The sequence below is a fragment of the Pipra filicauda genome, unplaced genomic scaffold (genome assembly GCF_003945595.2).
Source record: "Pipra filicauda isolate LSUMZ 115617 unplaced genomic scaffold, ASM394559v2 scaffold334_size1588553_pilon, whole genome shotgun sequence".
In the NCBI taxonomy this organism is placed as follows: Eukaryota; Metazoa; Chordata; class Aves; order Passeriformes; family Pipridae; genus Pipra; species Pipra filicauda.
This window is the reverse complement of record NW_024104459.1, coordinates 874,023-901,232: the sequence shown is the minus strand read 5'-3', so window position 1 is coordinate 901,232 and position 27,210 is coordinate 874,023. Positions and strand designations below refer to the sequence as shown.

General features: G+C 41.2%; 1 protein-coding gene across 1 annotated transcript; it reads right to left on the bottom strand.

Annotated features, from left to right (window-relative positions):
* Window positions 1-1,571: 1,571 nt before the first annotated feature.
* SLC5A8 (solute carrier family 5 member 8) lies at window positions 1,572-27,210 on the bottom strand. Its single transcript, XM_027739177.2, has 15 exons — window positions 26,816-27,210; window positions 24,744-24,809; window positions 21,378-21,429; window positions 19,785-19,852; window positions 18,790-18,944; window positions 17,236-17,376; window positions 13,118-13,247; window positions 11,604-11,692; window positions 10,200-10,312; window positions 8,833-8,900; window positions 8,451-8,537; window positions 7,242-7,435; window positions 5,933-6,036; window positions 4,287-4,372; window positions 1,572-2,779 (listed from the first exon to the last, which is right to left on the bottom strand). Exons 1-15 carry the CDS (start codon window positions 27,146-27,148, stop codon window positions 2,648-2,650), a joined length of 1,818 nt encoding a protein of 605 aa, XP_027594978.1. The 5' UTR covers window positions 27,149-27,210; the 3' UTR covers window positions 1,572-2,647.

Genomic DNA, 27,210 nt, shown 5'->3' with positions numbered 1-27,210 from the left:
ACTTTTAAACAAGTATGGAAACACTGAGAAGAAAACTCTATGTCGCTACATTTTTTAACTATGATAACCAGGAAGATTAGTCTTCATGAACAAAACCGGTAGAAGTTACAGATGATCTAAGATAGCTTAAGGTAGCATCAACAACAGTACAGTCATCTCAGCACAGAGTGGTGCAGAAAGGACATGCTGATGCTGTTTAACACGGGAATGACCAGTCAGCCTCAGGAGAAGCATATTCAGATGGGAATTCAGCATCTGTGTTGGGAAGGCTGTAGCCATACCAGCAGGCACACAGGTCAAGTGCTTGCTGCAGGCTTCTGTTCTCTGTTCACAGCTTACTCTCTCTCACAAAGCACAGGTACACAGAGGCACACTGATCCACTTCAGCACTCTGCAACAGCATGGAGATACCAATACTTACCCTTTTTCAGATCTGTGGGCTGAAAGTACCTGGTAAGTAAAAATTATATTCCAAGGCTCAAGAATTATTCCATACCACAGAATGCCATATCTATTTCTCTGTCATGAAGACAAGGTACAAGGCTGAACAAGACAAGGCAGTTGTCTTCTGAGACTCTAGAAGCATATCCAGCTCATTCAGTCAATGGGCTAATCGTCTCAGAGTGACTAGGACAGTCTCAGAACAGAGAGATTCCTGTCCCGAATCTCAGGAGACTTTATTCAGGAAGCTATTGTTTGTCTCAGATCCTAGATATAGGGACACAAGACATAACTCGTGAGATCTATCTCTTCACTCATACCCCTTCCACACAACAGCTTTAGGCAATGACCTGAACACAGAGCTGCAGCAGAGGAATGTGAGACAAGGGTCCTAAACTCGATTAGATCATGCAAACCAGTGCTTCAGGAGGTAAAGGGGAAACCTGCCCCAGTCTCATAGTTTTGTGCTGGGTTAGCCAAGGGAGTCATGTCCTTGGTGACATCCACACAGTGCCCTGTTCCCCTCTAGTAGAGGTCTGGTCCTTGGAGCCCATTTTTTCATCCTCATATTTTCTGATCCTGACAGTTCATCTTACGCAGTAGATCATAAAATGCCCTCTGTCACAGGGACACAGAAAAAAATTGATATAGATGCTAAAGGGCCCCAGTCAAGGTAGATAAGCTAGCACTGCATCATATTCCAAGTTACAGCAGTTCAGTACTTGGCACAAATGCAGCATAACTTTTAGAAAGCATTTAAGACATGCCATCAGTTTTTCACTTGATTCTCAAGCATGACTGCTCCCTAGGCTTCACAGCTCAACTTTCCCACAATGGCTTTTATTTTCCAGCTTGATTCTGCTGATGTAGAGAAGTTTTAAACATTCTTGTGTACCCATAGTAAAAGTCTGAAGTACAAAACCAACACAGTGAGTCAGAATCTATTCCCTGCTGTACCAAAGAGTGTGCAGGAGAAGGAAGTAGTGGGGGCTTTCACCCTCCCAAAACACCAGCACAGTGCAGGGTCTGTGCACAGAAGCTGTTCAGCTTCTCTTGGCAGTCCAACCAGATGACAAGCCATTCCATGGCCTGCAGCCCTGGAGAAGCCTTCACCAAATGACATCCTCTGTGATCCCTTCCCTGTCCCTCGGAACTGTGCAGGTGGCTTTGCCTGCCTGCCAAAACACACAGTGTGCTCTTGCCTGAACCAACCTTGACGTGAATCCCCAGAGATACAAGGACTGCCTGAATACAAATGAGTACGTGAAGTTTCAGCTCACAGCTCTGGAGATAACAGCAGTGGCAACTGCAGATGCAGCCTTCCCTCTTGTCCAGTACAGCCAAAAGGGCCCTCTTCTTTATTAACATCTCTGCCACACTATGCCCAGTCCAGAGCAAGAGCAATCCTAGGCTGGCACGTTGGGCATGAAGTAGAAGAATACAGTGGTTCTGCTCTATGGTATTGAATAAAAATCCCAATAACTCATTTCCTTCATAAGCACAAGCTCTGTAAGGGCAAGATAGGGTAGAAGAGGGAGATGGACTGTGAAGGGGACGACAGTACTGACTCTTGCCTCTACCCACCAACAAAGTCACTATTGTATCTTCCAGCAGTGAGCACAGAGGAGGAGATGCAGGTAACCAAGGAACAAGTGGCTTAATAAAAAACAAACAGATGATGAAACCAGCAAAATAAATACACTCTCAGGATCAGTTCTACAAAGTAACCAGATGGCATTAAATACAGCTCCTGTACCAAAAAAAAAGAACACTTGTTTCCTGCAATCTGATAGTCCCACAACCCTAATCTCTTAATACTTTCAATGCCTTAAAAGACAAAAGAAAAACACAAACCAGAAAAACAGCCATGTCTGGGGGAATAGCACTCTTCCCAAATACAAAATTTACTCTGAGGGTGAAATGAGATTGAAAGCAGGTATTTTCCAGGAGGCTCAAGAATATCTGGCAAATATTTCACATAGAAACATTGCCTTAAACCCTGTCACCAAGATCCAGAGTGAGGAAGTACAAGAAAGACCTGATTCCTTTCTTGACTAATGTCAAGGTCATACAAGGGCAACGGTGCCACAAAGCTCTGCAGATGCCTGCCCATGACCCAAGCAGAGCTGGTAACCGACCCAGAACAGGAATGTCAACAGTGCTTTGCATGAGGAAAACTGTCTTCGTGGGCTGACGTTGCCTTGTGTCACATATGAAGACCATTGACTTTGTTCTTATCACTTGCAACATCCATTTCAATGTGGCTGAAAGCAGGATTATCAGTTCCTTCGTCTGCCATGGTAAATGGTTTACAGTTCAACACTTCCACATTCTCTGGCTAAAAAACAAAAGACAAAAGCTGTGCTGTGAAGTAGAAGGAACAGTCTTCCTCTCTTTGACCTGCATGCCAGCAGTCAGTCCTGACATACAGGGTGCCTTGCAGGAAAACACATGTTGGCTGCTGACAGAGCACAAACACTTACTCATTGCAGTAGATGGTATTTTTCAGGGGCATGGAAAGTTTCTTATTGCATAAGGTACTAGTTGTGTAAAATGTTCTTGTCACATAAAATGTTCTTGTCCTGCAAATTGGCTGAAGTGGCTTTGGGAGTCCAAAGTTCTAATTGCTGTTTTCATGTCTAATGATACCAGGTCTTTGAGCTCTTTACTCCCAACCCTTCATCCTTGCCCCATTTTTGACAGGAAGAGCAGATTAACATGCATCATTGCTTTGATGTTCCATTTCTGTTAAACATAATGGATGTTGAGCTTTTCATGTGCAGAAAGTTGCTCAGTTCACCCTGTCTTTTTTATCTCAACAACTTTCTGCATTATTTGTGATGCCAAACCACTTGTTATCCAGCTCTTAGCCATATAAAAGACATACTTTTTTCTGACTCCAGCCATAAAATAAGTATGGCTGTGGACATTAGCGTCCATGTGGGTGGTGGATTGTTTTTTTTTGCAAAAGACTTCCAGAATTAAATTCCCAGATAGTGGAAACAGATGTTGGCCCATTAAAGACAGTGAATAACAGTAACTCAACAGCTGGCCTCCAGTACTGACATGGGTAAACAGCATTACAATAGCATGGTAAAAAAATCCCTTTCTTTCACTGGTGTTCTGGTTTTCTTATCCCAAAATTGAAATACATAGGATCATACTAAAAGGAGTTGTCAGTATAGAGGAAAAACAGTTTGTAAGCTGGACCACCTCAAAGATACAATCACTGCCTATAGTGCAGCACCTGAAAAGCACTGAACAAAGCTAAGCTTGAATGTTCAGCTGATGATATTGATTGAAAACTGATCTGTAGTTTATTTAGAAAAAAAAAATTCTCCTGTATTGTCCCTTCTAAGAGATGTTATTACCCAATAATGCCTCCCCTTTTCTTTTATCTTGGGGAGGGAGGTAGGAAACAGATACACTGACTAGAAATGTTTTCTCTCAAACAGTAGCCAAAGCTACAAAAAAATCCAGACTTTAGAGAACATACGTCTACAAACAAAGGAAGCTTTGATGAATCCAAAGTGTGCCTTGAGGCATCTTCCAAGAGGCTAGTTAGGGAGTATTTTAGCAGAAACATAGAGAACAACTGTCCCTTTTCTCAGTTGATGCTCTGTTACTGACTGAAGTCAAGCTGTGGCAAAACATAGCTTCCTCGCCTATCGGAGTTGTCTTACTCCTACCAACCCTGTGCTCTGATACTGCCTTAAAGCAGATAGTCATATCAGGCAGCATCAGGTGCTATTCATCCTGGTGGGAAAAAAGCAAGATGAAGACTGTTTGGCTTTGTCCACGGGAGGAAAGATTGATTTAAATCAAAGATGCACAATTACACTTACTGTCTCTGATTTAGATCGGGAGAAGTTGGACAGGAAATCTTCCTTGGTCAGCAGGAATTTACGATCCGTGTTCTGCTTTAGTCCTCCTGCAAAACAGACAGGTTTCAGTAATTTCTTTACAAAGATATATATCCTGCACCTCCCAATATATAAAATGATCCCTCAAGGTCTATTTGAAATGCCTTAGCCATTTCCCAGCGTCCTAGGTCCTCCTCAGATTTCCTATTTTGGAAAAAAACATAGAATCTGCCAATGATCAGAAAAGAATGAATCACATATGATTATGTCTGGGATTACCCTGCCAGTCCAGGAGCTGTGCTGCCCTGGGCCCTGAGCCCCAGTTCTCAGCTCCTTGTCAGCAAGACTCCTGTCTCCAAACTCACCAGCAATTTTTATAGTGAATTATTTAAGGGCAGCCATAATGTGGGGGGATGAAGGTTAACGGAATGTTTGGGCATTTTTAAGGCATGGAAGATTATCTATCCTTGTGAGGAAAATAAAGGAGATGTAAGCGTTGGGAATTAGCTCTGCTTGCCACCTGAGGCTTAAATGGGATCTTGCTCCACAAGAAGTAGGGTGACATTGTGGTTGGGTAAGTTCTTTTATGTTTCTGTTTCTTAGGCTCAGTATTCCTCATCTGGATTCACTGAGTTGTCTGGTTTTCAGGCTTTATTTCATGGCCTGTAAGTAACCTGATCCCAAGCTGGTAAAAAGCAAAATTTGGCTACCAGCATCACTATAGCAATGGGAAGAGCATGAGATTGGAAGAAAGTGGGGAGCAAATCTTATAAAAACTTAAAAGGAAAAGGGTAAAAGTGTAGCTTGTACTTATTAGTTGCAAGGCAGAGGGAAGCTAATGGAAGTGAGTTTATTTGCTGAGTTTGGAGTTTCATAGCTGTGGATCAGACCAAAAGTTAGAAATCTAACAGCCTTGAAGTTTAGGGCTGTCATAGGAATCCGGCTGGGGATACTGGGTAAAGCTGTGAAAGCAGCTGCTTTTTTGATATTTCTGCCATGCGTGAGGTGGATGACAAGTGCATGTTGCATCTCACCTGGATGCAAAAGTAGTGAGGCCACAGGCTGGAGCTGAAGTCCTCACTCTTACCCATGGGGTGCTGCTTTTTCCCTTGCACAAAAGGACGGGGAAACAGAAAGAAGCTAACATAGCCATGCAGCTCTTAGGCACATTCTCGGGGAATGTGGTGAAAAGCATGCACTACATAGGTGCAGGCAATAACCCTTGAGTGCTCTGAACTCACTGAAAGTAAAAGTGCTTTTGTCCTCTAGAAGCATGGGTGTATTGTCCTTGCTTGGAGTTGTTGATGTTCAGGGACAACCCTTAAACCTCCAGCCTCTGCTGGCATCTAATAAAACAGGAAAGACAGATGTCTTACACTTTTTTTTTTTCTCCTCAGGTTTACAAATATGCTAAAACTTGTTTCTCCTCAGAAACTTGAAGTAACTTTTGTTGTAAGCAGAAACCAAGAATGGGATGCAGAAGGGCTGAGGGAAGGAAATTACATTTAGGATGGTAACACAGTGCTTGCAATAGGTCAACGGCACTTCCTGTGGCAATGACAGCTCTCTGGTTGTCTTAGTTTGACAGAGATCTAAGACACATTCAGTCACAGCTTTGGAAATAGTACCTGTTAGGAGGCTGATAATTATTCCCACAAACACTGTGATAAGTGTCCCAAGTGTGCTGAAGTAGAGGTAAGACAAGGAATACCAGTTGTCTGCCAGGGCAGGCCTGAAATAGAGCAGAAAAAGTGTTAATCTTTCTTTCCTGTTCCAAGCACTTTGAAAATGTCTGTTTCCAGACAGTCTATAAATACAGAGTTTCTTCTGAACCAAACAGCCTGGTAATCTTGAACTACCTCCATACAATAATATGTGCATTGCAAATTTGTTTCAAAATTCATAGGACAGGTTCCTTCGCAAGAAAGGAGGCTGGTCAGTACAGTGAGGCAACGCATGAGACAGAGCAGGTGAAACAGGACAGTCCTGTCTTTGTTATGAACCAAGGGCACAGTTGAACACTCCAGTTATCCAGATTAAGGGATTGTTTCTTTCTGAAGGGTGAGGTTATTTAAAGGAAGGGACACAGAAAAAAAACACACGAGGAAATCAACCCTGTACAGCCCTAAACAGCCAGAAACAATAGAGCAACTGTCTACACCTTGTTTTGTTCTCCCTGACTGTGTGCTCTGTCACAACAGCTGCTTCCCTGCAGTCAGGAGCAATGCTGGAGGTCTCATGCAAGAGGTGTAGTATATGAAGCTGGATGCTGGGCACTCATGTGTGTATCAGGGTACCTCTTGACTGTGCAATGCTCTAAGGGGTAAGGATTTGGAAACCCTACAAATGTCTTTGTTCAGTTTCTTTCTGTTCCTGCTGTTCCCTATATTGCCATTCATAACTGTTTAATTTAATTGTGATTGTCCAGAATAAGACATATGGTAATTGAAGAATGGAGGAAATTCCTTGTGTTGTGTCCTTTGTATGGATTACAACTTCTGAACTTCCTGAATAGAACTATTCTGCATAGACAAGTTGCTGTAGGTAGAGCTGTTAAACTGGCAAATTGCCCTTTAAATGCGTACTCCTTTAATTTATGTGACAGTCTGTGGAAGTTAATCTAATAACTATAAATGTTATTTTTGTTTAACACTGTGGTTCACAGTAAGGCATATCCAAGCCTTTAGACTCGAATATTGAATTGAAGCTTTTCAGATCAATAGGAAGATTCATTTTGACTTCTGTTCTGTGATAACTCAGACAAACTTCATTTTCACAGGAAAATAAAAAAAAAACCCAGAAGAAACTTCTGCATCTTAAATAGCATGGTAGGTAAACCAGAGAGGAATAGTTATAATAACCCAAATGCTCTGCAGATGTTTGTGTTGCTTTAAAACAATTACACATTTGCTGATTGCACTTGATGAACTCATATACCTCTCTGCAGTTGGTGTGCTGAATATTGTTGTTAATGGAATTTCTGTTGATGTTATATTTCCTGAAGATATATTACAGCCTGCAGTTGAGAGATATAGTGGCTTGGTCCTCTCTGGGAGTGGAGGATAAATCTGAGATCCAATTCCGACCCAAAGTGAAATAGCGAAGCCACTGACAAGACCCACAAATGCACCCTGCAAAATAAAAAATGAAACTTGGATTTACATGAAAAGCATAAGGATTTTGAAAGAAACAACTAGACAAGTAAGAAACAGTCAAGATAATCTAAACTGTAGAAATTAAATATACAGTTGGGAAGAGCTGGGGACTTTACTTCATTCCCCTTTTGGGACATACAATGTTTACTCACAGATCCTGAGCATACCTCTTTTTATTTGGCCACTAGGTCTTTATAATCAAAGGATAACTTTGGCCTGCATAGTATATGGGAAAATCCTGCTTTATCTGAGACCCTCCTTGAACAAACACAGAAGCAATTTTTCCATTTTCTTACCTGACCTGTTTTTGTGAAAACTCTCTCCTACATCAGGCATAGGTGGATTTTTTGGCTGACACCTTGTGATTATTTTTTTTTTGTACTTTAGTATATATATAAAATTTGCAACTGCAAAGAGACAAAGCTTAGTGATTAGTGAACACCTCAGGATTACTAAATAGCAAGCCTGCCAGACTATCCCATGGACCATATTAACAAAGTTCGTAACATCCTTTTTTGATGGAATAGTGTTTTCCTCTGGAAATTATAATCTCACAATACTGAAGCACTCTGAAAATACCCCAATTTGGGCTGCAAGCCCTTAGGTCTCATTTTTCCAGCCTGACCCCCTTTTGCTCAGACAGGCCAGCATTCTCTCAGCCTATTGGTTGTTCAGCTACATGTCAAGATGCATTGTTCCCTGCTTCTAAAACTATGGTTTTAATAAATCCTTGTCATAGTTCCATTTTTATTCAGAATATTTTCCCCCTTCTGGACATGTAAATCTCTTCATGGGATGGAAATTTAAGAGTCTATACAGTCCTATTCATCATTTCCTTAGGAAAAAGAAGAAAGGGAGCAAAGTGTAATGTCCTCACGGGAAGTACCAAAGACATCTCCGTGCTGCCCAATATATTGGTGGAAGAGGATGAAGGAGATGCCCAAAATTGTCAAAAAATTTTGGACAAACAGGTCTTTAAATTTCTACTTACAATTCCATTTGCAAAGGAGCAGAGGATTCCCAAGGCAAACAATCCTAAAAGGGGACCACCGACCATGCCAAAAATGCTGAGTGCTGCCTGAGGAAGGAAGGGAGTCTGCTATCAGGTGCTGTGCACAAGAGGCAAAGCCTCCAAAGTGACAAGAAGGGAAGACATTGAGAAAGAAATCATGAGAATTTTTTTAACTGATGTGTACTCAGCTGCCAGGTATAGTTACACGGGTGCTTAAAGCAGAGGTTGAGCCATGGGTGGTTTGAGGTCAGTACCCAATGAAGAATAAAACTAACCTCATAATGGTATCCAGCAATTATTTTCTTACATAATTCATTCTGGATCATTCAACATGGGCATGAAAAAGCTGTCTGACACTTACCTGCAACAAGGCTCCCAGGAGAGATGCCACTGCAGCCATAGCAATACAGACTCCACCGTAAAACAGGCCTGTGTGGGAAAAGTAAAACAATGCGCAAATCTGCCAAAGTTTGAAAATCACCAGTAGAAAGGTTTATGTCTAACCCAGCATGGCCTCGACATCTACAAGATAAACCTGCTAGTATCTAGATTTTTAATAAGAGAGCCTGAATTGGCCAAAAGGTCAGCTTTCTGCTTACATTAAGAGGAGAACATGCAAACTTGACAAAATCTTCTTCCTCTATAGTACCAAAGATTAGTTACTAAATGGCAGCCATAAGGATTAGTCATAGTGGCAATAACACGTATTATTTATATTCCTCAGCTAATCTCCTGGGTCATTGTTCTTATTTTGAGGGCATGATTTTTGCTTCTCAGTCTAAAGTCTTTGGAGCAAAAAAGTAAATGCTGGTAGATTACTGGGAGCTGGCACCATGACAAAGAACATCCTGGGTCACCAGGATATAGAGTGTCTTCCCAGGACCCATAAAACTGGATTACTTGTTTTTTCCACCTCCGTCCCTGATGAGTTTCACTGCATAAGCAATATGTTAATCCCACTGTTTAATGTGATGTGTCAGGCAACTCATGGTATGACAAACAACAATTTTGGCATAAGCATTGTTTGCAATAATGTTTAAGAAACTTCCCTCAGGTGAAAATATTTAATACTTGTTACCCTACCATCAGTATGTTGTGCTCACTGGTATGGCCTGTGACACCATGTTGGAACTGTGGTATTTCCATGCTTACTACAAACACTTTCCTGGGCTACACCTGCAGCTGGACACAGACAGTACAACTAGCAGACATGGCACTTGCACTTCACAGATTTAAACCATCTGCTCAGCCTAGTTTTGATCCTCTTTGAGCTACATTAAGCAGAGGAGCTAAACACAGTGACAGTCTAAGAGTATATCAGAGAAGATGTGAAGTTTTTCATTCTCTGGAATATTTCTGGAATACAATGCTATTGCTTGCGTATCAGTTCAAAAGGTTTGTTAGAAAACTGTTTCCTATGCTTCTCATTTTTGACAAATGAAAGAAAAATAGCTAAGACATTTGGGTTTGTAGTATTGCAAATCAATACTGAACACAGATGCAGTGCATCTTTCCTGCTTAAAGACCTAACAAGATTCTTTTTCTTAAACTCACTTATTCCCCATTTGTGTAAGACCTACGCAGGTGATCTCGTCTCCCCCAGATGTTGCACCAACATAGTCCCACTACTGTGAATTATTTACTCCTGACTTACACTATCATAAGAGAGATCTGAATCAAGCCCTCACTTCATAAAGCAAAAGCAGAAAAGATGTTTTCCAGACATACTCATCCCCATGGAAATCCATGACAACTTCTTTTCAGAGAGCGATCTGAAGTAGGGCTTAATGAGGTCTTCAACAGTCACGGCAGCCAGAGCATTGATGCTGGAGGACACCGTACTACAGAAGGCAAGATTTATATAATTTTTTTTTATCTTAGAAGCTGAAATCATAGATAACAGGTGGGTTACTGGCAGAGAGAAACTGCCACTGTCTAGAACAGTGTCAGAAAACTAATGTAACTGCTGTATTGGTCAAAATAACTTATTATTCCAGGTAATGCAGTTAATAGCTTACAAAAATTGTTTAAAAAAATTACTCTTGGTGAAGACGAAGAAAATTCTGATGAAAAGTTGACCTGGGCCTGGAGAAGTCAATGAAAATATTTATGCCTAAGCTGTAAACACTACTCGTATATGTTATACCTTCATAAATGATCTACAGTATATATCTATGAAGGTAAAATTCCCACTTACTTACTTTGAACTCACTCTGAGAGGAGGATTCAGATAACCTAATTATGGTCATCTAAAAATTAGGGATCTAATTGATGAACTATTGTAGGCTCCCTGTGGGGTCAGAGAAACCAGCACTCCTAAGGCACAAAGTCAGACCGATGATCTTGTGTCTGTGTACCTTGTTCTTGCAAGCCACCAACTTTTCTTCAGCATGTGAAAACAATCTTGGCTGTTCCCTCTATTTATGTAGCTACAAGTACTCAGAACAAGAAAGTTTATTCTGGTGTCACATTCATAAGTTTCTTCATTTTTATCTGCCTATTCAAAGAATTCCTTGGGATAGACAATGTTTCCTAAAAGGTACTCCTTGGGAAAGCAGAACAAAACGCTTCACACTATGGAGTAGAAGGGTATCAATTTGTCTCCTACAGTAAAAATATATAGTGATCGTGGTTTCATGGGATTCATTCAAAACAATCAGAAGCCCAGGAACCCTGGAAAAGAAAACTCTAAAGATCGGGGGTGAGGAAAGGCAGATGGCTTATGTTATGCAGATTTGAAACTGGAAAATTAAAGACAAGCAGTAGGAAATTTCCCCAAATTGTAGCTATTTGGTGTAACTACCCATTTATAATACTCAAAAATTCCTATAGCACAGGGGCTTTAAAAGCACAGCACAGAAAGGGGGATTTGTTAGTGATATACATCACATGTAGCTAGCCGTTTCCTCATGTTAATAGGGAAATCCAAGCAGCTTTGAGTCCTAGGACCTCAGAGCAGCACTATTGGAAACTATGGATTTTTAAGGTGCATCATCAGAGATGTTATAGTGCTTTTTTTGAAGAATAAAAATTTGCAAGAAAAAACTGAAATACTAAAGTTTTAATATAAATGGAACTTTAGCTCCAAGAAAAAAAGGAAGAAAGATAGTAGTTTCTAAATTATTAAATTACCTTAATGTCCCACTGTAGGCACTAGCCACAAAAAGCCCTGGCACTCCCGGAAAATCGCGCAGGATATCCAGCACCAGGTATGGCATTAGCTGCAAAATTCAGAGTAAGAAGTATTATCATCTTGCCCTAATTTTTCATTTTATCACTGTATTACTTTTGTGAATAGACCTTCTCACTGGCATTCTGTCCAGCTGTTCTAATTTTTAATGTCCCATTTTGCTCCGATTATTGGTTTTCTACAGAGAAAACTTTGTTTCCAGTGACAATGGTATAGGAAGCTAGTGTTGGGCAGCAGGTAGTCTGTTGAGGGGATTGGATGCCACGGTAGACACTTTTTCTGCTGTTGACTCCACAAAAAGGTTTTTATATACAGTCCAATAACCTCAAGGTACCCGAAAACAATTTCGTTATTGGAAATTGTGAGATATTTTTTGACCTTTGCAACATTTGAGTGCTGGAAAGAGAGAGAAGAATTTTAAGATTTTCTTCCTGAGAACCATTTTTTTTCACAGACAAGTTGGTCTTCTTAGTATTTTGCTTCCAGTTTCTACCAAAAGAATTTGACTGACAGGAACAACTTAATTTCCTTCAGGTTTCCACCTTGGCTCTCATTTTATTTTTCCCTTAAAGACCAGGTAGTCCCGCCTCAGGTGCTCCATTGTCTGTGCTCTTCTCCTGGCTTTCTAGCTTACTGTACGTTGGAGCGTTATCCAGAGCCTGTGATTATCTTAGCCTTAAACATGCAAATAAAAGGCATTTGATTTCCATGGACCCTGACTCTGGCCAGTCTATGGGCTCCCAGAACTCTTATTCCTCAGGTAAGTCTGCTGCTCAAGGTCTATTTAGGGAGAGGTTGCCATCTGTGATGAGGTGGTTTCTCTGCAGCACAGTTTGATTGCCCAGCTCTCCTTTGAAGGAGGGAAGCATGTTGCATCACTAGTGAATAACTGCCTGCTGATAGCCTTTCTCCAGGTGTATGCTTTTGTCACGATAATGTTTTGAGTCTGAAAAGGCTTTTGCTTTCATCAGCACAGAGCAATTTAGGTTGGGTGACACAAAGCAGCTCACCAGGACTCACAGCCACTCACAAGGGCACTGCTGCTCCAGCCTCTTCCCTTCACTTCTCTTCAAAGCGGTTTCATGTAATGCTGACATTCCTGGGCCCATTTTGGGTGAAAAACCCAAACATTTGCAGAGAAGGGTGGACTGAGCACTCTCTACAGTGCTGCTCTCCCTGCTGCCCTCCTTAGCAAGCACTGAGGGACCTGCAGCTCCAGCACAGCTGGAGGATGTAGGGACTGAACAGTGACAAGGATGGACCTGCTGCTTTCTCCAGGGTATTTCCTCCCACTGTGGTCTCAGCTTAATTCCTTGGTGTTACAGACTCGCCCAATACAGGACTCCAGCGTGTTGTTATTCCCAACCCCCTGACTCTTGAACTGCCTCCGTCTGGTTCTTACGGCTGCAGATGAAGGATGCCCTCTCACCACTTTCTGCCAAAATTGGGGCCCTACCTGGTCGAGTGCCGACACCTGCTTGGCTGTCCATGGGTCACAGTCTTTGTAGATGGAGTAGAGGGCCAGCCCACACAGTGCGGCACAGGCCATTATTGCCCAGAGTCCCAACAGGTTGATGTAGAGGGACCTGCATCGACATACATGCAAACATGGAAACATGCATCACGTTAGAGCTCAATGTCCCACAAAAGACCCCGTCAGTGCCAAGCAAGCACACACCCATTCCTGCACTGAGGAGACCTCCTGGTTGGTGACTGCCTGCCAGCAAGAGTGACTCCCAGCATTTCACCTGGTGTGAGATCACAGTTCTAAATGTACAAATGACACTTCTGGTATTGGTGGCGCAGTCTGAGGCTCAGTCCCTGACAAAGCCTGCTCTGGAGATGATGGGAGTGATATGGCAATCACCATGTTTCATCATGTGTATGAGTTGTATAATGCAGGCAGCAGGTCAGAGGATTCTCCTTCCCCCATGCCACACCCCTTGACAAACCCTAAGCAGATTTATAAGGCGGGGTGCCCCAGATTCAAGTGTGGGATACCTTTTAGTCAGCACCAGCACTCCTGGAGCTGTAGTGCAGGGCTTATATAATGCTGGAGTTGCCTTGTAAAGCTACAGATCTTCCATTTCCTGAGACAGTCTCTGTGAGAGGCAGCAATGAGGTACTGGGACCTGGAACCTTGTCTGGAGCTGCCTATGGCTGCCACTTCCAGGAAGCAGAGGTTTGTCAGCAACCTCAGGGCCTTACTAACTAAACCCTTTAGTAACTAACCAACTTGGAGTCTAGTATCATCCAGATACCCCATCACCTTTCCACATCCTGAGGGGAGCTTCAGGTTCAGCTAATGGTGAGACCAGAAATGCCTTTTCATCAGGCATTAATGCTGCTTTTGCCACACACAACAGGCAGCTTCTACTGGCAGTGAAAAACACATTCTTCTTCTCCTCACCCAGAGAGGGCTTTTGCCTCCCATCTAACTTTTCAGTCTTCTCAAATGTTTCTATGCTCTCGGTGACTCCTGGATCACAAAGTTCTTTTCACCTAGGGTGGCCAGTTCAAGCAAACATACCCACTGGGAGCTTGGCCTTGAAAAACAACGTTCCTTTCCAGCAGTTTTCTCCCAGTTATCTGTGTATCACTGATAGCGATTTAACTACCTGATAGACCACATACCCTGGACCTGTGCCAATTGCTAAGATCTCCTCTGGGAGGACTTTTGGTTTCTGTGTAAATACATCCATGCTTGCAATGCTTCAGGAGGCCTTTTAGTGCTTTTGATTACTAAGAAGGTGAAGGGCACCAGTCTTTGGACTGCTCTAGAGGACCAGCAGGATGAATGAAGAGGTAAACCTAACTTTATAGGCCTTGTTGGGCATTGAAATGGACATTTTCAGAATGGCATAATGTAGATTAACAAGTTGAACTATCAGCTGGCAAGCACAGTATAAGCTCTTATGTAAGACCTACACAAATAAAAGCTGATTTACACATAGTATGGAAAACTGCATTTTTGCTTTGTATTTGCTATTAGGGGTGGTCTAAACACAGCACCAGCAGCCCTTTAAATTTCTCTCCAGCCTAATTTAGTAAAAATGAAGTAGTCTTCTTCTCTTAGATGCTTACACATTGTTTGGATGTCTTGCATCTATTTAGCTGAAGCTGTTCCTACATTGGCATAATCTACGCTGATATACAACACTCAGAAGCTGATTTAGCACAAAATTTAATGAATGAGCTAAATCAATCCAGCTCTTTTGAACAGATGTAATAGCAGAATCAGCCTAGAACCTCTAGCAAAGATTAGAAATACAAGAGAAACACAAGGAAGCAAAATAAATTGTTTGTCGGAATCCAGCAATTCTTGTTTTTAAACTGCATCAGTGTTTGGCAGTGAAAAAAGAGATGGTTTTTTCCTTCTGATTTACATCCTAGCTCATGGTACACCCTATGACTAAGCACTGGAGTATAATAATTGTAGCGCTATTGGAGGGAGGTTTTCCCACTTATTCTGCATGAGTAACATGGGGTGGAGTTTGGCCAAAGTAGGAACTGTGACTGTGTAAGGCTTATTTTCAATCGTTTGTTTCAGTCTGGCTCTAAGACTTTGGCACTGAGGCATGCCAGATGGCCTTGAAAGGAAAGCAGAGAAAAACGTGTTAGTAACCCATATTTTTCTGCCAGTGTAGCTCTCCTGCTCTGAGTGCCTACTATGGTTCAGATAGAAGCGTTATGTTCAGTTTGGCTAGTGATTATTTGAGGACGACAGCATGTGCTCATACCTACTGGTGTGTTTCTTGAGTGGGGTGAAATCCTTTCCCAAAGCCTGAGAAAATTCCTATTCTTGTGTCACTGTTAAAGGCCTTCCCAAAACCTGCATCTGTGAAAGAATTATTTTCTCAGCTCTGCTTTATTACTGTGCTTTCTCTTACGAAACCTTACAGTAAATGTCATTGGGGTACAAAACCCTATTACTTTGACCTAATGACATTTTTCATTTCTATGTACAGGTTAAATGGCAATAAGAGATACAGGCCAACAGCATGACCTGCCAGATGTGTCTAATTACATTTGCAAATGAACTAGATAGTCACCACAGAATGGCATTGTTTATAGTTGTGACAAGCTGCAACCATTATACAAAATGATTTCTCCATGCAGGGGAAATATCCCGCACAAACGAAGCACAAGCGAGATGATGCCATGGAGTCCAACCACCCATGCCAGCAGGACAGGACTATACTGATTAAGGCTGTGCCACTGTTAATATGGTATGAGCTATAAATCCCATCCAAACCCCTGCAGAAATAGATAGCCTCCAGTCCCAGTCAAAGCTGCCACAACAGCTCAAAAATCTACCCAGAAGCTGCGATGGTGCCAGATTTCCTTTAGTCACTCTCTGCTTCTGGGATGCCCTGGAGGTGTCTCTCCTTGCAAAGACAGTAGGGAGAGTGTGAGAGAGAGGCACAGCCCTACATGGAGCAGGTGCTAGGGAAGAACAGCCTCACTGGCACACAAATCTGGCACAATGTATGTGGCTGTTCTCCCATATGCAATCATTCCAGGCAGCATTACAGATGTGGGATGTACCTCCTGCCTCTGCGGTGTCGAGAACCTAGAACCTACCCATGTGTCAGAGATTGTGGAAGCTATCTGGTGTGTTGGCACTCTTGCAGTGAATGCTGGAGCTGTGCCTGATAACAAGCATCAACTCATTCCTGTCTGCAGCATGAATGGCTGAAAAGTAGATTTTCTTTATTGATATAACCAAAACATTTCAGTTGTAAACTGTGCGTGATTTTGTGGGCATTTTGCTAACTTTATGAAGTGAAAGCCTTTATAAAACTCCTTCTCTGTATGCCACTGTACCATAGAATGTATAGGGACTATAGTTATGATGTGTGCTTCTATGTTTCTTCTAAAAATGGACTTCATGAGATCGCTAATAATTCTTAAATCCTGAGCTGTGAACTAATGGAATGATACTAAAGATAAAGGTAAAATAACAGATCTAGTAGATATACTCCGTTCTAGAGTAAAGGCTCATCAGAAATGTTTACATTCAAAGAAAACAGAACCTTCTGCCAGTTTGCATAGTTAATCCTTAAAAAAAAGTCATGATTATTATGAACCCAAAATACACGATTCCTCAGCAATTTTATCACTGAATAAGACATTTCTGCATTTTCTCATGCCTATACTCATTGTTAAGGAAAAATTTTTTAATCTTTACTTATGCAAAATCCGCACACAATGACTTAGGTTTAGTAGAACAGCAATTCAAAATACTGTCTTGATATGACTTCAGCACAAGTACTTTATATATAGTCTTTAGGTTGGACATAAACTTAATGCACCTATTTCTATGCAAGAATACTGGGCACAGCAAAGCACTCAGGCGCAAAGTTGAATGTTACAGCAATCACATGTAATTTGAATACCAGTACTTATTGTGCCCATTTGTCTTCTACTGGTCCACAAAACAGAAGGCAAAAGTTGTTACACTTTATAAATGAAATTTGTATGGACAAAAGAACCCCATGTTCCTTTTAGAAAAATCTCCCTTATAAAGAAGAGTCACTGCTAAATTCAGACAGTGACTGCAGGCAGACTTACAATTTTGCGTGGAATCTGCTTTTGCATGCAATGTATCTCTGGACTTGAGACTGGTTGACCCCATATATACCTGTCCACGTGAAAGTCCCACCTATAACAATCGTCCAGAAGGTGTGCCTTTGCAAAGGATTGGGATCAAAGCTACAATGAGAAGAAAAAGAGAAAACAAATTCAGAATATAAAATCTTGTTATGTGAAGACCTTATATGCTTAGAAGAAAAAATTACTCCATGCTTGTTCTAATACAAACTTGCTTAATTTGGCCAGATTTTGAACATTCAGATACTCTTATCTTTATGTGAAATCACAGAAAGCAAATTTTAAAACTCAGAGCTGATATCCTAAGCCAGTGAAACACTCCGATCTGTCCAAAGGTGAAGTTGGACAGATTTATTTGCCTATAAACTACAGTCTTAAGCAAAGTTCTATGATGCCTGTGACTGTTGTGATGAAATGATGCTCCAGTAAAAAGTGTAATATGCCTGCTTATCTAGAGGGACATCAGTCTAACACCAGTATAAAGGTGTGTTTGCAAGCCCAACCTTTGTGGACAGAGCCTCTGTAAAACGTTTTGCTAGTTTAGCTCTAAGTAAATAGCAGATTTTACATGGCCATAAATAATTATTATTTTTAAATCACACTTTAATATAGCAATAAACTTAATTTTTGGTGAATGTGGTAATACTATTTCACCTATTACATGCCTTTATTTCTTTTCTTTTTCCATCTGTGAATCTATGATTGTGAGAATAAGCAATGCAGTATAACCACTGCAAATCAGCTGAACAAATTGAAAAAAATTACTGTTTGCAAGAAGAAAAAAATACCCACAGATGAATTACTTACTGAAGAACTTGGTGAAAAATTTTACAGACCAATCTGATTAATATTGTGAACTGACAGACAAAGGAAAAATCGTAATACTTCTCGCACTAAACTTTCATTAATAGCATTTAGTGAAGTTTCTCAGAGGAATCATATATTCATCAAAGGTACAATAACCTGTTTACTTAAAGCGGTTTTTGGTTCAACACTGTCAGACTGAATATTCTTGAACTTGTAAAATTATATTTTTAGGCTATGATTAGTTACAATAAAGGAGGGTAAAATACTATTAAACATATGTAAGTATACAAATATTAAATACTTGTATCTTTCAGGGAAAAGAAAAATACTTCCCTTTTTCAGATTAGGCAAAACCCATTATTTTCCCATTTGTTTTCATTCAGTAGCTCAAATGCCAAATCAGCTGTTTTCAAATTGTAAGTAAAAATACAACTGTCCTCTTCTATTCACCATTCTCTTTCAGTGGAATCCAAAATATATCCTTAAAACAACTACTTGACAAAGTAAAAAGGTTTTTCTCTTTACAAGATTTTGCATGGTCTAAAACATAAAAAATATCCCTCAAACTAGGTAAGCTTGTTTAAAAATATATAAAAATTGGGTCACAACTCCTCTCCTCCTCTCCCTTCAATAGCAGTTCAATTTCACAATCACATGGGCTCTATTTGTAGGAATAAAGAGGCACATCATCTGCAAGTACAAACTCACTCCCAGAAGTTTAATCTTCCACCATGGTAGGAATCATTTACAATGCGTCCAATTCCCTCCTGAACCACCACAGCTCGTATAATCACAGATGAAAATCCAGCAACCATGATTCCAACCTGGAAAACGTCTGTCCACACCACTGCCTTCAGACCGCCCTGCATGAGGAACAGCACATATCAGATACAACAGGGCAGCAGCACTCTTGCCTTGTACTCACATTCAACTAACAGAAACATTACTGTTCATATGATGTATAATAGATGAATTTCATCTTCTTCTTTAATAGAACTAATTGTGTACTGCTGTCTTTAGGATTGTATTCTGGAACCTATTCAGGACATCCTGGCCCTTTTTTGAAGTGCAGTAGCATTTACTTTGGCCATACACATAGTTTAATCCAGTATTTTCTTCATCACATAGCCTGATTCAGAAGTTTGTATCAAAAGATAAATTTGCAGACAGTGCTCATCTTATTTATATATATTCAGTAGTACTAGTTCCAGAAGGTATACCATTCATGGAATAAAAATACACATGATTTAATCCAACACTTGGTCAATTAACACTAATTTGAAGACCAATCTGTTCATGTGGCACGTGCTATTTTCAGTGGCTCTATGCAATAACAGACAGGACTGTTACAGTTGCAATAAGAAGTTGTTTGACAAATTACAAATTGACAAATTACACAGGAAAACTCTACTAGATCAGAAGAAAAATCACAGGATTTTTAGGAAGGGAAATCTATCTTTTTACTGTTCTTTCAGCCACAACAGAAGTTTGAATGTATCAAAACAGAAAAGGTTTGAGTCACATAGTGATTGCCAATGCATCCAGAGATGCCCCTGGGTGAATACGGCCCTCTGGTCAGATCTACACTGTGAAATGTACTTCCAGGTGGTAACCTGATTATTAGGCCGCTATCTAATAAATTCCATATTTGATGTGAGCAGTGAAAGGAACAGAGATTTTTCTCAGCCAAAGGGCCCACATACCAGCGTGCAGTAGAAAGTGCAGACCACGCCAGTCGCCACCACTGCACCCCACAAGTCGAAGCCAGTGACTGAAAGAGAGGGAAATGGCACCAGCATGAATGAGGCACTGGGGACAAAACACTGAAGGTTGATTTTTCACCCTCAATGTCATTGCTGAAAAAAGTTAGAAATAAGTTAAATGCAGAGGTAGGAGGTAAAAATGGCAATGAAAAGATTAGTGTGTCTAAACCAGGGGATTTGGCCTAACCAGTTCTAAAAACGAAACAGTTGTAACAGATTTGGAAACTGCTAAAAAGTTAGATATATTTCAGGATCTAAGAAACTATTTGTCTTTAATGTGAACACTACCAGACAACACAGCCAATATGTTTGTAGGTCCCAACTCAGGAAGATTTTAAAATACATGTCCTTCCTTGAAGCACCTGGGTAGCACCACAGAGCCCCTAGGCAGGGATTTATGCAAGTAAACAGAATAGGTGTTCTCCACAGAGGCAAGGTCGGTCAAGCATGATCTGGAAGAAATGCATCAGACTAAAAGCCTTTTTTTCATTCTTCTTTCTCTTAAGGGTAGTATATTTACACCATACAATACTGTGCTGTGGATGACATACAGGCTGTTACTGCCCCAGCTTGGCATGTTTGTGTGGTGTCAGGCAAGGCATCAGGGGACTCCCCAACAGACAGTTCAGGCTAATGAGAACCACAGCAATGAAACTAATGAAAAACGTAAATTCTTCTAGTTGGGAGTTAGCGAAATCATAGCTTGGTTTCCTATGTATATGCAAGGCAAATACGAACATCAAAGACGTAAAACCTGTGAGTGCACACACTGAAGAAGACCAGTACAGACAGTGTTGTGTTTTTTCTTCCATTTTGTTCAAGCAAAAAGCCAAAAAAAAAATCCAATGAGCAGAAAAACTGTGACTTGATTCTAGCCAAAATGATTAATTTTTAATTTGCATTTTATTATTCCCTTATCTTGCCAAACAGACAAATTAATTTTGTCAGATTAAAAGTTTAATTTGGCTCCATACAAAAGCTTTTTACTCTTTTAGAAATAAATGTGGCTCATTTTCAAACCAAAAAGTCACTGTGAAGCAGAAAATGGAAATATTTAATTTTGTAAATATCACAACAAATATCTTAAGTTGACAATCTCTTTTCTGTTGGTTTGGTTTTCCTGGCAAAATGAGAGACATTTCCAGGAAGTCCAAAACCATATTTACAGAACTTTTGCCTCGCCCTCATCTTGAAGAAGAGCACTTAACCAGAGGAATTAATTTCATGTTTAGTGTCTGCATTGCCTTCAAAATTTACTTAAGCCTTAACTTTTCTGAATGTGCCCATTAACTACAGGTATTGCATCAGAGGTAGAGCAAATGAGTGGAGGTTTTCCTCTAAATCTTTTCTGTAATTCTTTACAGGTAGGGATTAAAGGACTAGGATTACAGAGCTCCCATCATAAGACTTACAGTCAGGACTTGAGCTATATTTTCAGGTGTGCATTACCAAAAAAAAAAAAAAGGATACCAGTACTATATGCAGGAAAAAAAATATATCAGTAGAAGAACAGTTGCAGTATATTCATCTTACCTTGATTTAGTGCTAAAGCTGGAGCATAAATGACAATACCAGTGTATAAAGTCTAGAAGGAAAAAGAAGATTAAAGATCAAAATAAATGTAAAATCCTGGAAAGGTGATAGCTTCTTGAGATTATTTCTTTTCAAGTACTTAGGTAGTCTATATTTCCTAAATTTGTAACTGTTGGCAAATAATTCCAATTAGAAGATGAATGACTGAGACTAATAAGCTCTGCAGTCTCACAGCCAAGTGTTACTAAAACAAATACCAGGGACTCTTAAATACAAAATCCTCTTCATCTTCTCCTGGATTTCATAATTAACTTATTTTATTCCTTTAAAACTGCAAAAGGAAACAAGAGGAAAAGAAAGTTAATGAGGTTTACATGTGGTTTGCCAAGGAACCTATTACTATCTATTTTCTCAGTCTTGGGATCAATATGCCTTTCAGTATACAGCTCTAATGCATGTGAGTAAGAATACAAAATACAACAGCAGCTAGCTGTTACGGATAGCGTTATAAGGAATTATAACCTTCATCCTGTGAGATGAAGCCATACATGATTATCAGCAGCTTTATATTTTCAGCCACAGTAAAGATACAGACAAATCAAGTAGCTACTCCATCTACTCTTGTGGGCACAATGGGATTCATACACTGATATCCTCTACAATTTCTTTGTGCGTATTTTTAAATCCTGTTTCCTTTTTTATCGCTGTTATTACTGCCCCAAGTTCAGCTGTGATATGGGTCAGAAGAATATAGCTTGCAATGTGCAGATGACTTCTGTGAAGGTCAGTGGTCTCGATTCAAAGATCTAGATCACAGACAGGTCCTGAGCTGACTTGCATCAGCCTTCCACAGCTGGACTCTTCTGACTCCCTGATTTACAGCGGTGGGACTTGGGCATGGAAAACCAGCAGAATCAGATGTCATCCAGGATTCAGTGAGCCTCTGCCCTTCCTGCAAGTGTAGAGTCTGCCCTAGGCAGACTCCCTACAGTCTGGCACTAGTGGTAAACCAGAGCAGGATTGCTAACCACTGGATTACTTGCTGTGGCTTTTGAGCAGATCGAATCCAGTCCCCAAGGTAGAGCTCTACCAATGGCCAGTGGCAACACTGGGGATGGAGCCAAGAGGTAAATGGAAGGAGCAGTACTCCAGCTATAGGAGGAAACTAATAAGGAGAAGCTGCTTCACCCAGTCTAACCTAATTGTGCTGGGCCCCTGATGCACACCTGATACAAGCACATGCCAGAAAGGATAGTGAGGCCATTGGGGAAATAGTTATTCCTACCTGTACTCTACTCCCTGCCTCTGTGTGTCCATGCTTGTTTCTCTCATTGCCATGAGTCCTCTCTAGATTTTCATATATAGCTTGTATTACAAGAAAGCTGCCACTCCTGACCGGTCCCTGGCAAATATATCCTCAGAACCAGATGCATCACTTCACAGGCAGCTGCTGACACCTGTCAAGCCCAGTCAATGTTGATTTGCAGTCCATATAGTGACTGTCAATATGTGCTGCTGAGTCATAGAATCTTAGAAGGATTTGGGTGGGAATGGTCCTTTAAACATCCAGTCCAACTCCCCTACCGTGGACAGGGACACCTTCCACTAGATCAGGTTGCTCAGAGCCCCATCCAGCCTGACTTTGAACACTTTCAGGGATGGGGCATTGCACTACTTCTCTGGGATACCTGGTCCAGTGTCCCACCATCCTTGTTGCAAATACATTCTTCTTTATATCCACTCTAAATCTACCCTCTTTCAGCTTAAAACCATTACCCCTTGTCCTGTCATTACAGGCCTTGGTAAAAAGTCTCTCTCTACCTTTCTCATAAGCCCCCTTTGAGAGGCTGCAATAAGGTCTCCCCGCAGTCTTCTCTTCTCCAGGTTGAACAATCCCCATTGTTGGCTGCAACACTTTGGATGCAGCCATCAAGCCAATTCTTTTTCCTTCTACTGCTAATTCAAAGGATTCAGCATGAGAACTTACGGCTTTCTCATACACAGCAAATAAGTGCCAGAACCATCAGAAATTAAAATTTGTCTCAACTACAGTCACATTTTGGTGTAAATTTAAATAGGACTGATACAATCTTGCCAATTCTTCAGTAGGTTTTTGTTACTGTTGTTGTACTACTACATATCCTTTTCTTTTCCTTCTTTTACCTATATCCCAATATTCACAGAAGAGTTAAAATTACACCATTAAAATCTTGGGAGGTTTTCTTTCCTCACAATTGTTTTATTTATTCAGGTAAAGTTGTTAGTGCTTAACAGAGAAAGCCACCTACCGATCTTTAGTTAATTTCCTTGAGCACATATTTAAGTTCCATAGAATTACTTTTCTGATTTTTGAAAGCAAAGATTATGCTTAGCTTGTTCCAAGTTACGCAACTGTGATGTCTTCACATATGCTGATGAAACAGTGTCAGGTTTCACACATGCTAGCACTCTAGTTTTCCTATGGGCTTGTGTATCCATAAATGCCAGCTAAGCAGCACTGCTCAAACAAGTAATGAGCACTGCATTGAGAACCATCTTATTGGTGTGTGTGATTGGCCTGTAAATTCTGGTGCACCTTAAAAAATTTTAAAAACGGACAGAAAGCAAGGTTATTACTTAAAAAGCTTTCTGATTGCATATTCATTCTTACTCCGAATTACCCCAAAACTCAACTTCAAAATTGTGAAAAGAACACATTTTAATTTCTGGTGCATTTGGCACACCCTGACATTTACAAACTGTGGTCTCATACTGACTGTCTGAATGGACTAGATACAGAAAACTGTACCAGCAATAATTTCAGGGACTGCTTTAGTTTAACATTCCCAAGGGCAGCAATTTTCTGCTTCTCAGTTTGCAGATACCTAGTTTTTTTGCAGTGGTGGTGGTGCAGATCCTTGCAGAGTAAATGACAGCTCCTGACAGTTTGTTTTATCACCTTTCACAGACCCTTGAAAATTAGTTAGACTCCAAGAATCCACACACCAGAGGATGAAAACTGCCACTGTATATAACTGGGACATGTTTATATTTTGAACCCATTGTGGGTTTCTCCAGCAGGCAGGCGAATGACTGCTCTTCACACTGCTACCCTGCAGTGAAGGGTTGCTCATCTCTTAGCATGGTGATAATGTCAAGTGACTGCTCAGGGTATTCAACAGTGCACACAGAGACCCGAGAGTCAGGTAGCCCAGCATCTGCTCTGCCTCTCACCACTTTGGAGCAGAAAGGGCTTTGTTTTTCCTGCTCTCAGCCACCCAGGCACTCTGGTAACCTCATCAGCTGCTCAGAGAAAACAGCAGTTACACTCAACCAAATAATTCTGGTGGCCCTGAGGACCACAGAACAGCTTCAAGGTTTACTTGCCGTTTGTATAATGAAGAGGACCGTTCCACAGAGGCGTAGATACTTATTAAATCGAAGTTCTAAATACTGCAAAAGAGAAGAAAATACAAATGTTTATATTGAAAATTGACACTATTGATAGGAATGAATCCATCACTTCGCTAGAATGAAGCGATAAGCAACAAAGAAAGAGCATAGCATTGTTTTTACATTTGCATGAATGGCCAAAACTCATAGAGTCACCCTGATGGATAACTCTTTCAACTTGATTTGATATCTTTTTACAGACCTCACCACAGGGTAATAAGACAAGAAAGTGAAGTAGACATAAGTTACTCAGTATACAATGGAGTCTACAGAAAAGACCAGGATATATTATCACAAAATCGACTATCCTGAGTTGGAAGGGACAAAAATCCACAAGAATCAAGTCCAAACAACAGCAAACAACAAAACCCAATTGTGTTGTGAAATCAGAGAGAAAAAGAAAACATTGTGGCTATTTCTAAGTCTAAGTCGATTTGGAAACTCTGGCATATTATGTGTATCCATCTAAACTGCTGCGAGAGAGGGCAGAAGGTTTTCAGTGGTAATCTCACCTTTTGCGCTGCCCAAGGCAGCCTGCCAGATTTTACTAGTAAGTCAAAATTCAGCCGCCTGTGAAACAGAAATCCTCATTTTTTCTGTCTAGCCTGGGACAACACAATCTCTGAATGAGTTTGTCATGCTGTAGGACAGATTTCTTCCCACTATCTGCCCTAACAACCTTCTTGGTGTGTGGTTGTACAAGAGGCATCTCATTTGCCTGACAATCTGTTCAATCAACACTGAAGCATCTCAAAGTGCTCACTTGTGAACTGAGCATTTAAAACGTGATCTGTGAGCATGTCCACACAAGGAAGCAGCCCAGAACCCCTGGACACACACAAAAAGTTGTTAGAACTCTGAACTCTGTCCAGAAATAGAAGATGTATCTTTTATAGGTGCATTACTCTGGTTTAACCCCAAGATAATCAGTGAGCTTCCAGTCATAATTATAAACCTTTATTTAAAAGAGCCCTATTTAAGTATCATCATGACAGTCCAAAGATTAGTAGTTTAAAACACATTGGAAGCCACCAGAGATTTCTGTTGGTGGATCCTTATCTAAATCTACCAACAGAAATCTTGTTTTCAGCCTCCAGTGCTGCAACACCTCTGTTCAGTGTAATAAAATGCTAAAGACCAAAGTAGCTAGTCAAGGATTTTCACCTGCACCGATGCTCCTTTCCCAAAGTCCTCTGTCAAAAGAGCAGTTTGCCTCGAAATCTGCAGCTATGAACTACCTTCATGCAGGAAGATAAAGAGGTTGCACCAATGTTCTGAATCAGAAGAAAATCCTGACCAGATGCTTCCCCACCCCAAAACAGTCAGGCTTGACCTGTGATTGTCCCACCGCCCCAGATGTCTCTGCCCTGATGGCTATAGGTTTAACTTACAGGCTGAGCTGAAGACCAGTTCAGCCTTATTTTGGTGGAAGTAAGAGAACGCTCACAGACACAGAGCACTTGCTGACTTCCCTGTATATGCATGATGAAGACATTCAGTGGTGTAAACAGCCTCAGGTGGCAAGGAGTGTCCCTAAAATCTCTAGGAACAGCACAGATACATACTCTGCCAAAAGGGGACTTTTGTGGTTACACCTAGGCTTAGAAACCAATCTGAAGGGAGCATGATGTGAGAACTCTGGTTCCTATAGTAGGTGCTCTTGTGCTCTGTCTTGGTATATTAATTACACATGATTAATGACTTGTCACCATCCAAGTTGCACGAAGATTAATCCACCTACTGAACTGAGTATCTGGAGTGAGGAAACAAACGCACAGCTCCTGAGCCAAGACAGCAGGGTTGAGCATCTCCTCTCTGCAGAGACAGTGTGGGCAGACCTGGGGACAGAGCCGGTTGCAGCCTGTTCTCAGGAGTGTGGTGACACAGGAGAGCAGATAGTGCAGGGGATTTGCAGGAAGAGATGGAGGACAGACATGTAGAAGCAGGCATGAGATCCCCCCAAGCTCCCTAAAGGCTGGGGAAAGGTTCCTTCCACTCAACCTTACCTCATAGGTGCTGGTAATGCCCAGCCTGTAGAAGACGGGCAGGAAGATCTCGGCACTGCACAGCACCACCAGGCAGTAGGTGATGGCAAAGACGCAGAAGACGGCACCATAGCGATAGATTTCGGCAGGGGTGCCCAGCACGGTGACGGCTGACATGAAGCTGGCAGTGAGGGACAGTGCAACCGGGAGGGCACTCATGCTGCGGCCTGCCGTGAGGAAGTCCTTTGATGTCTTCTGCCCCCCTCCCACGAAGGCGTAGTAGACCCCAATGACGGCTGAGATCAGCAGCATGGCCGCAAATACCACATAGTCCCAGACGGTGAAGCGCGCCATTCTACCAGAGGGATTCACCCTTGGAGCCAAGGATCTGCCCCAAAATTAGAGGGGCAGCTGCT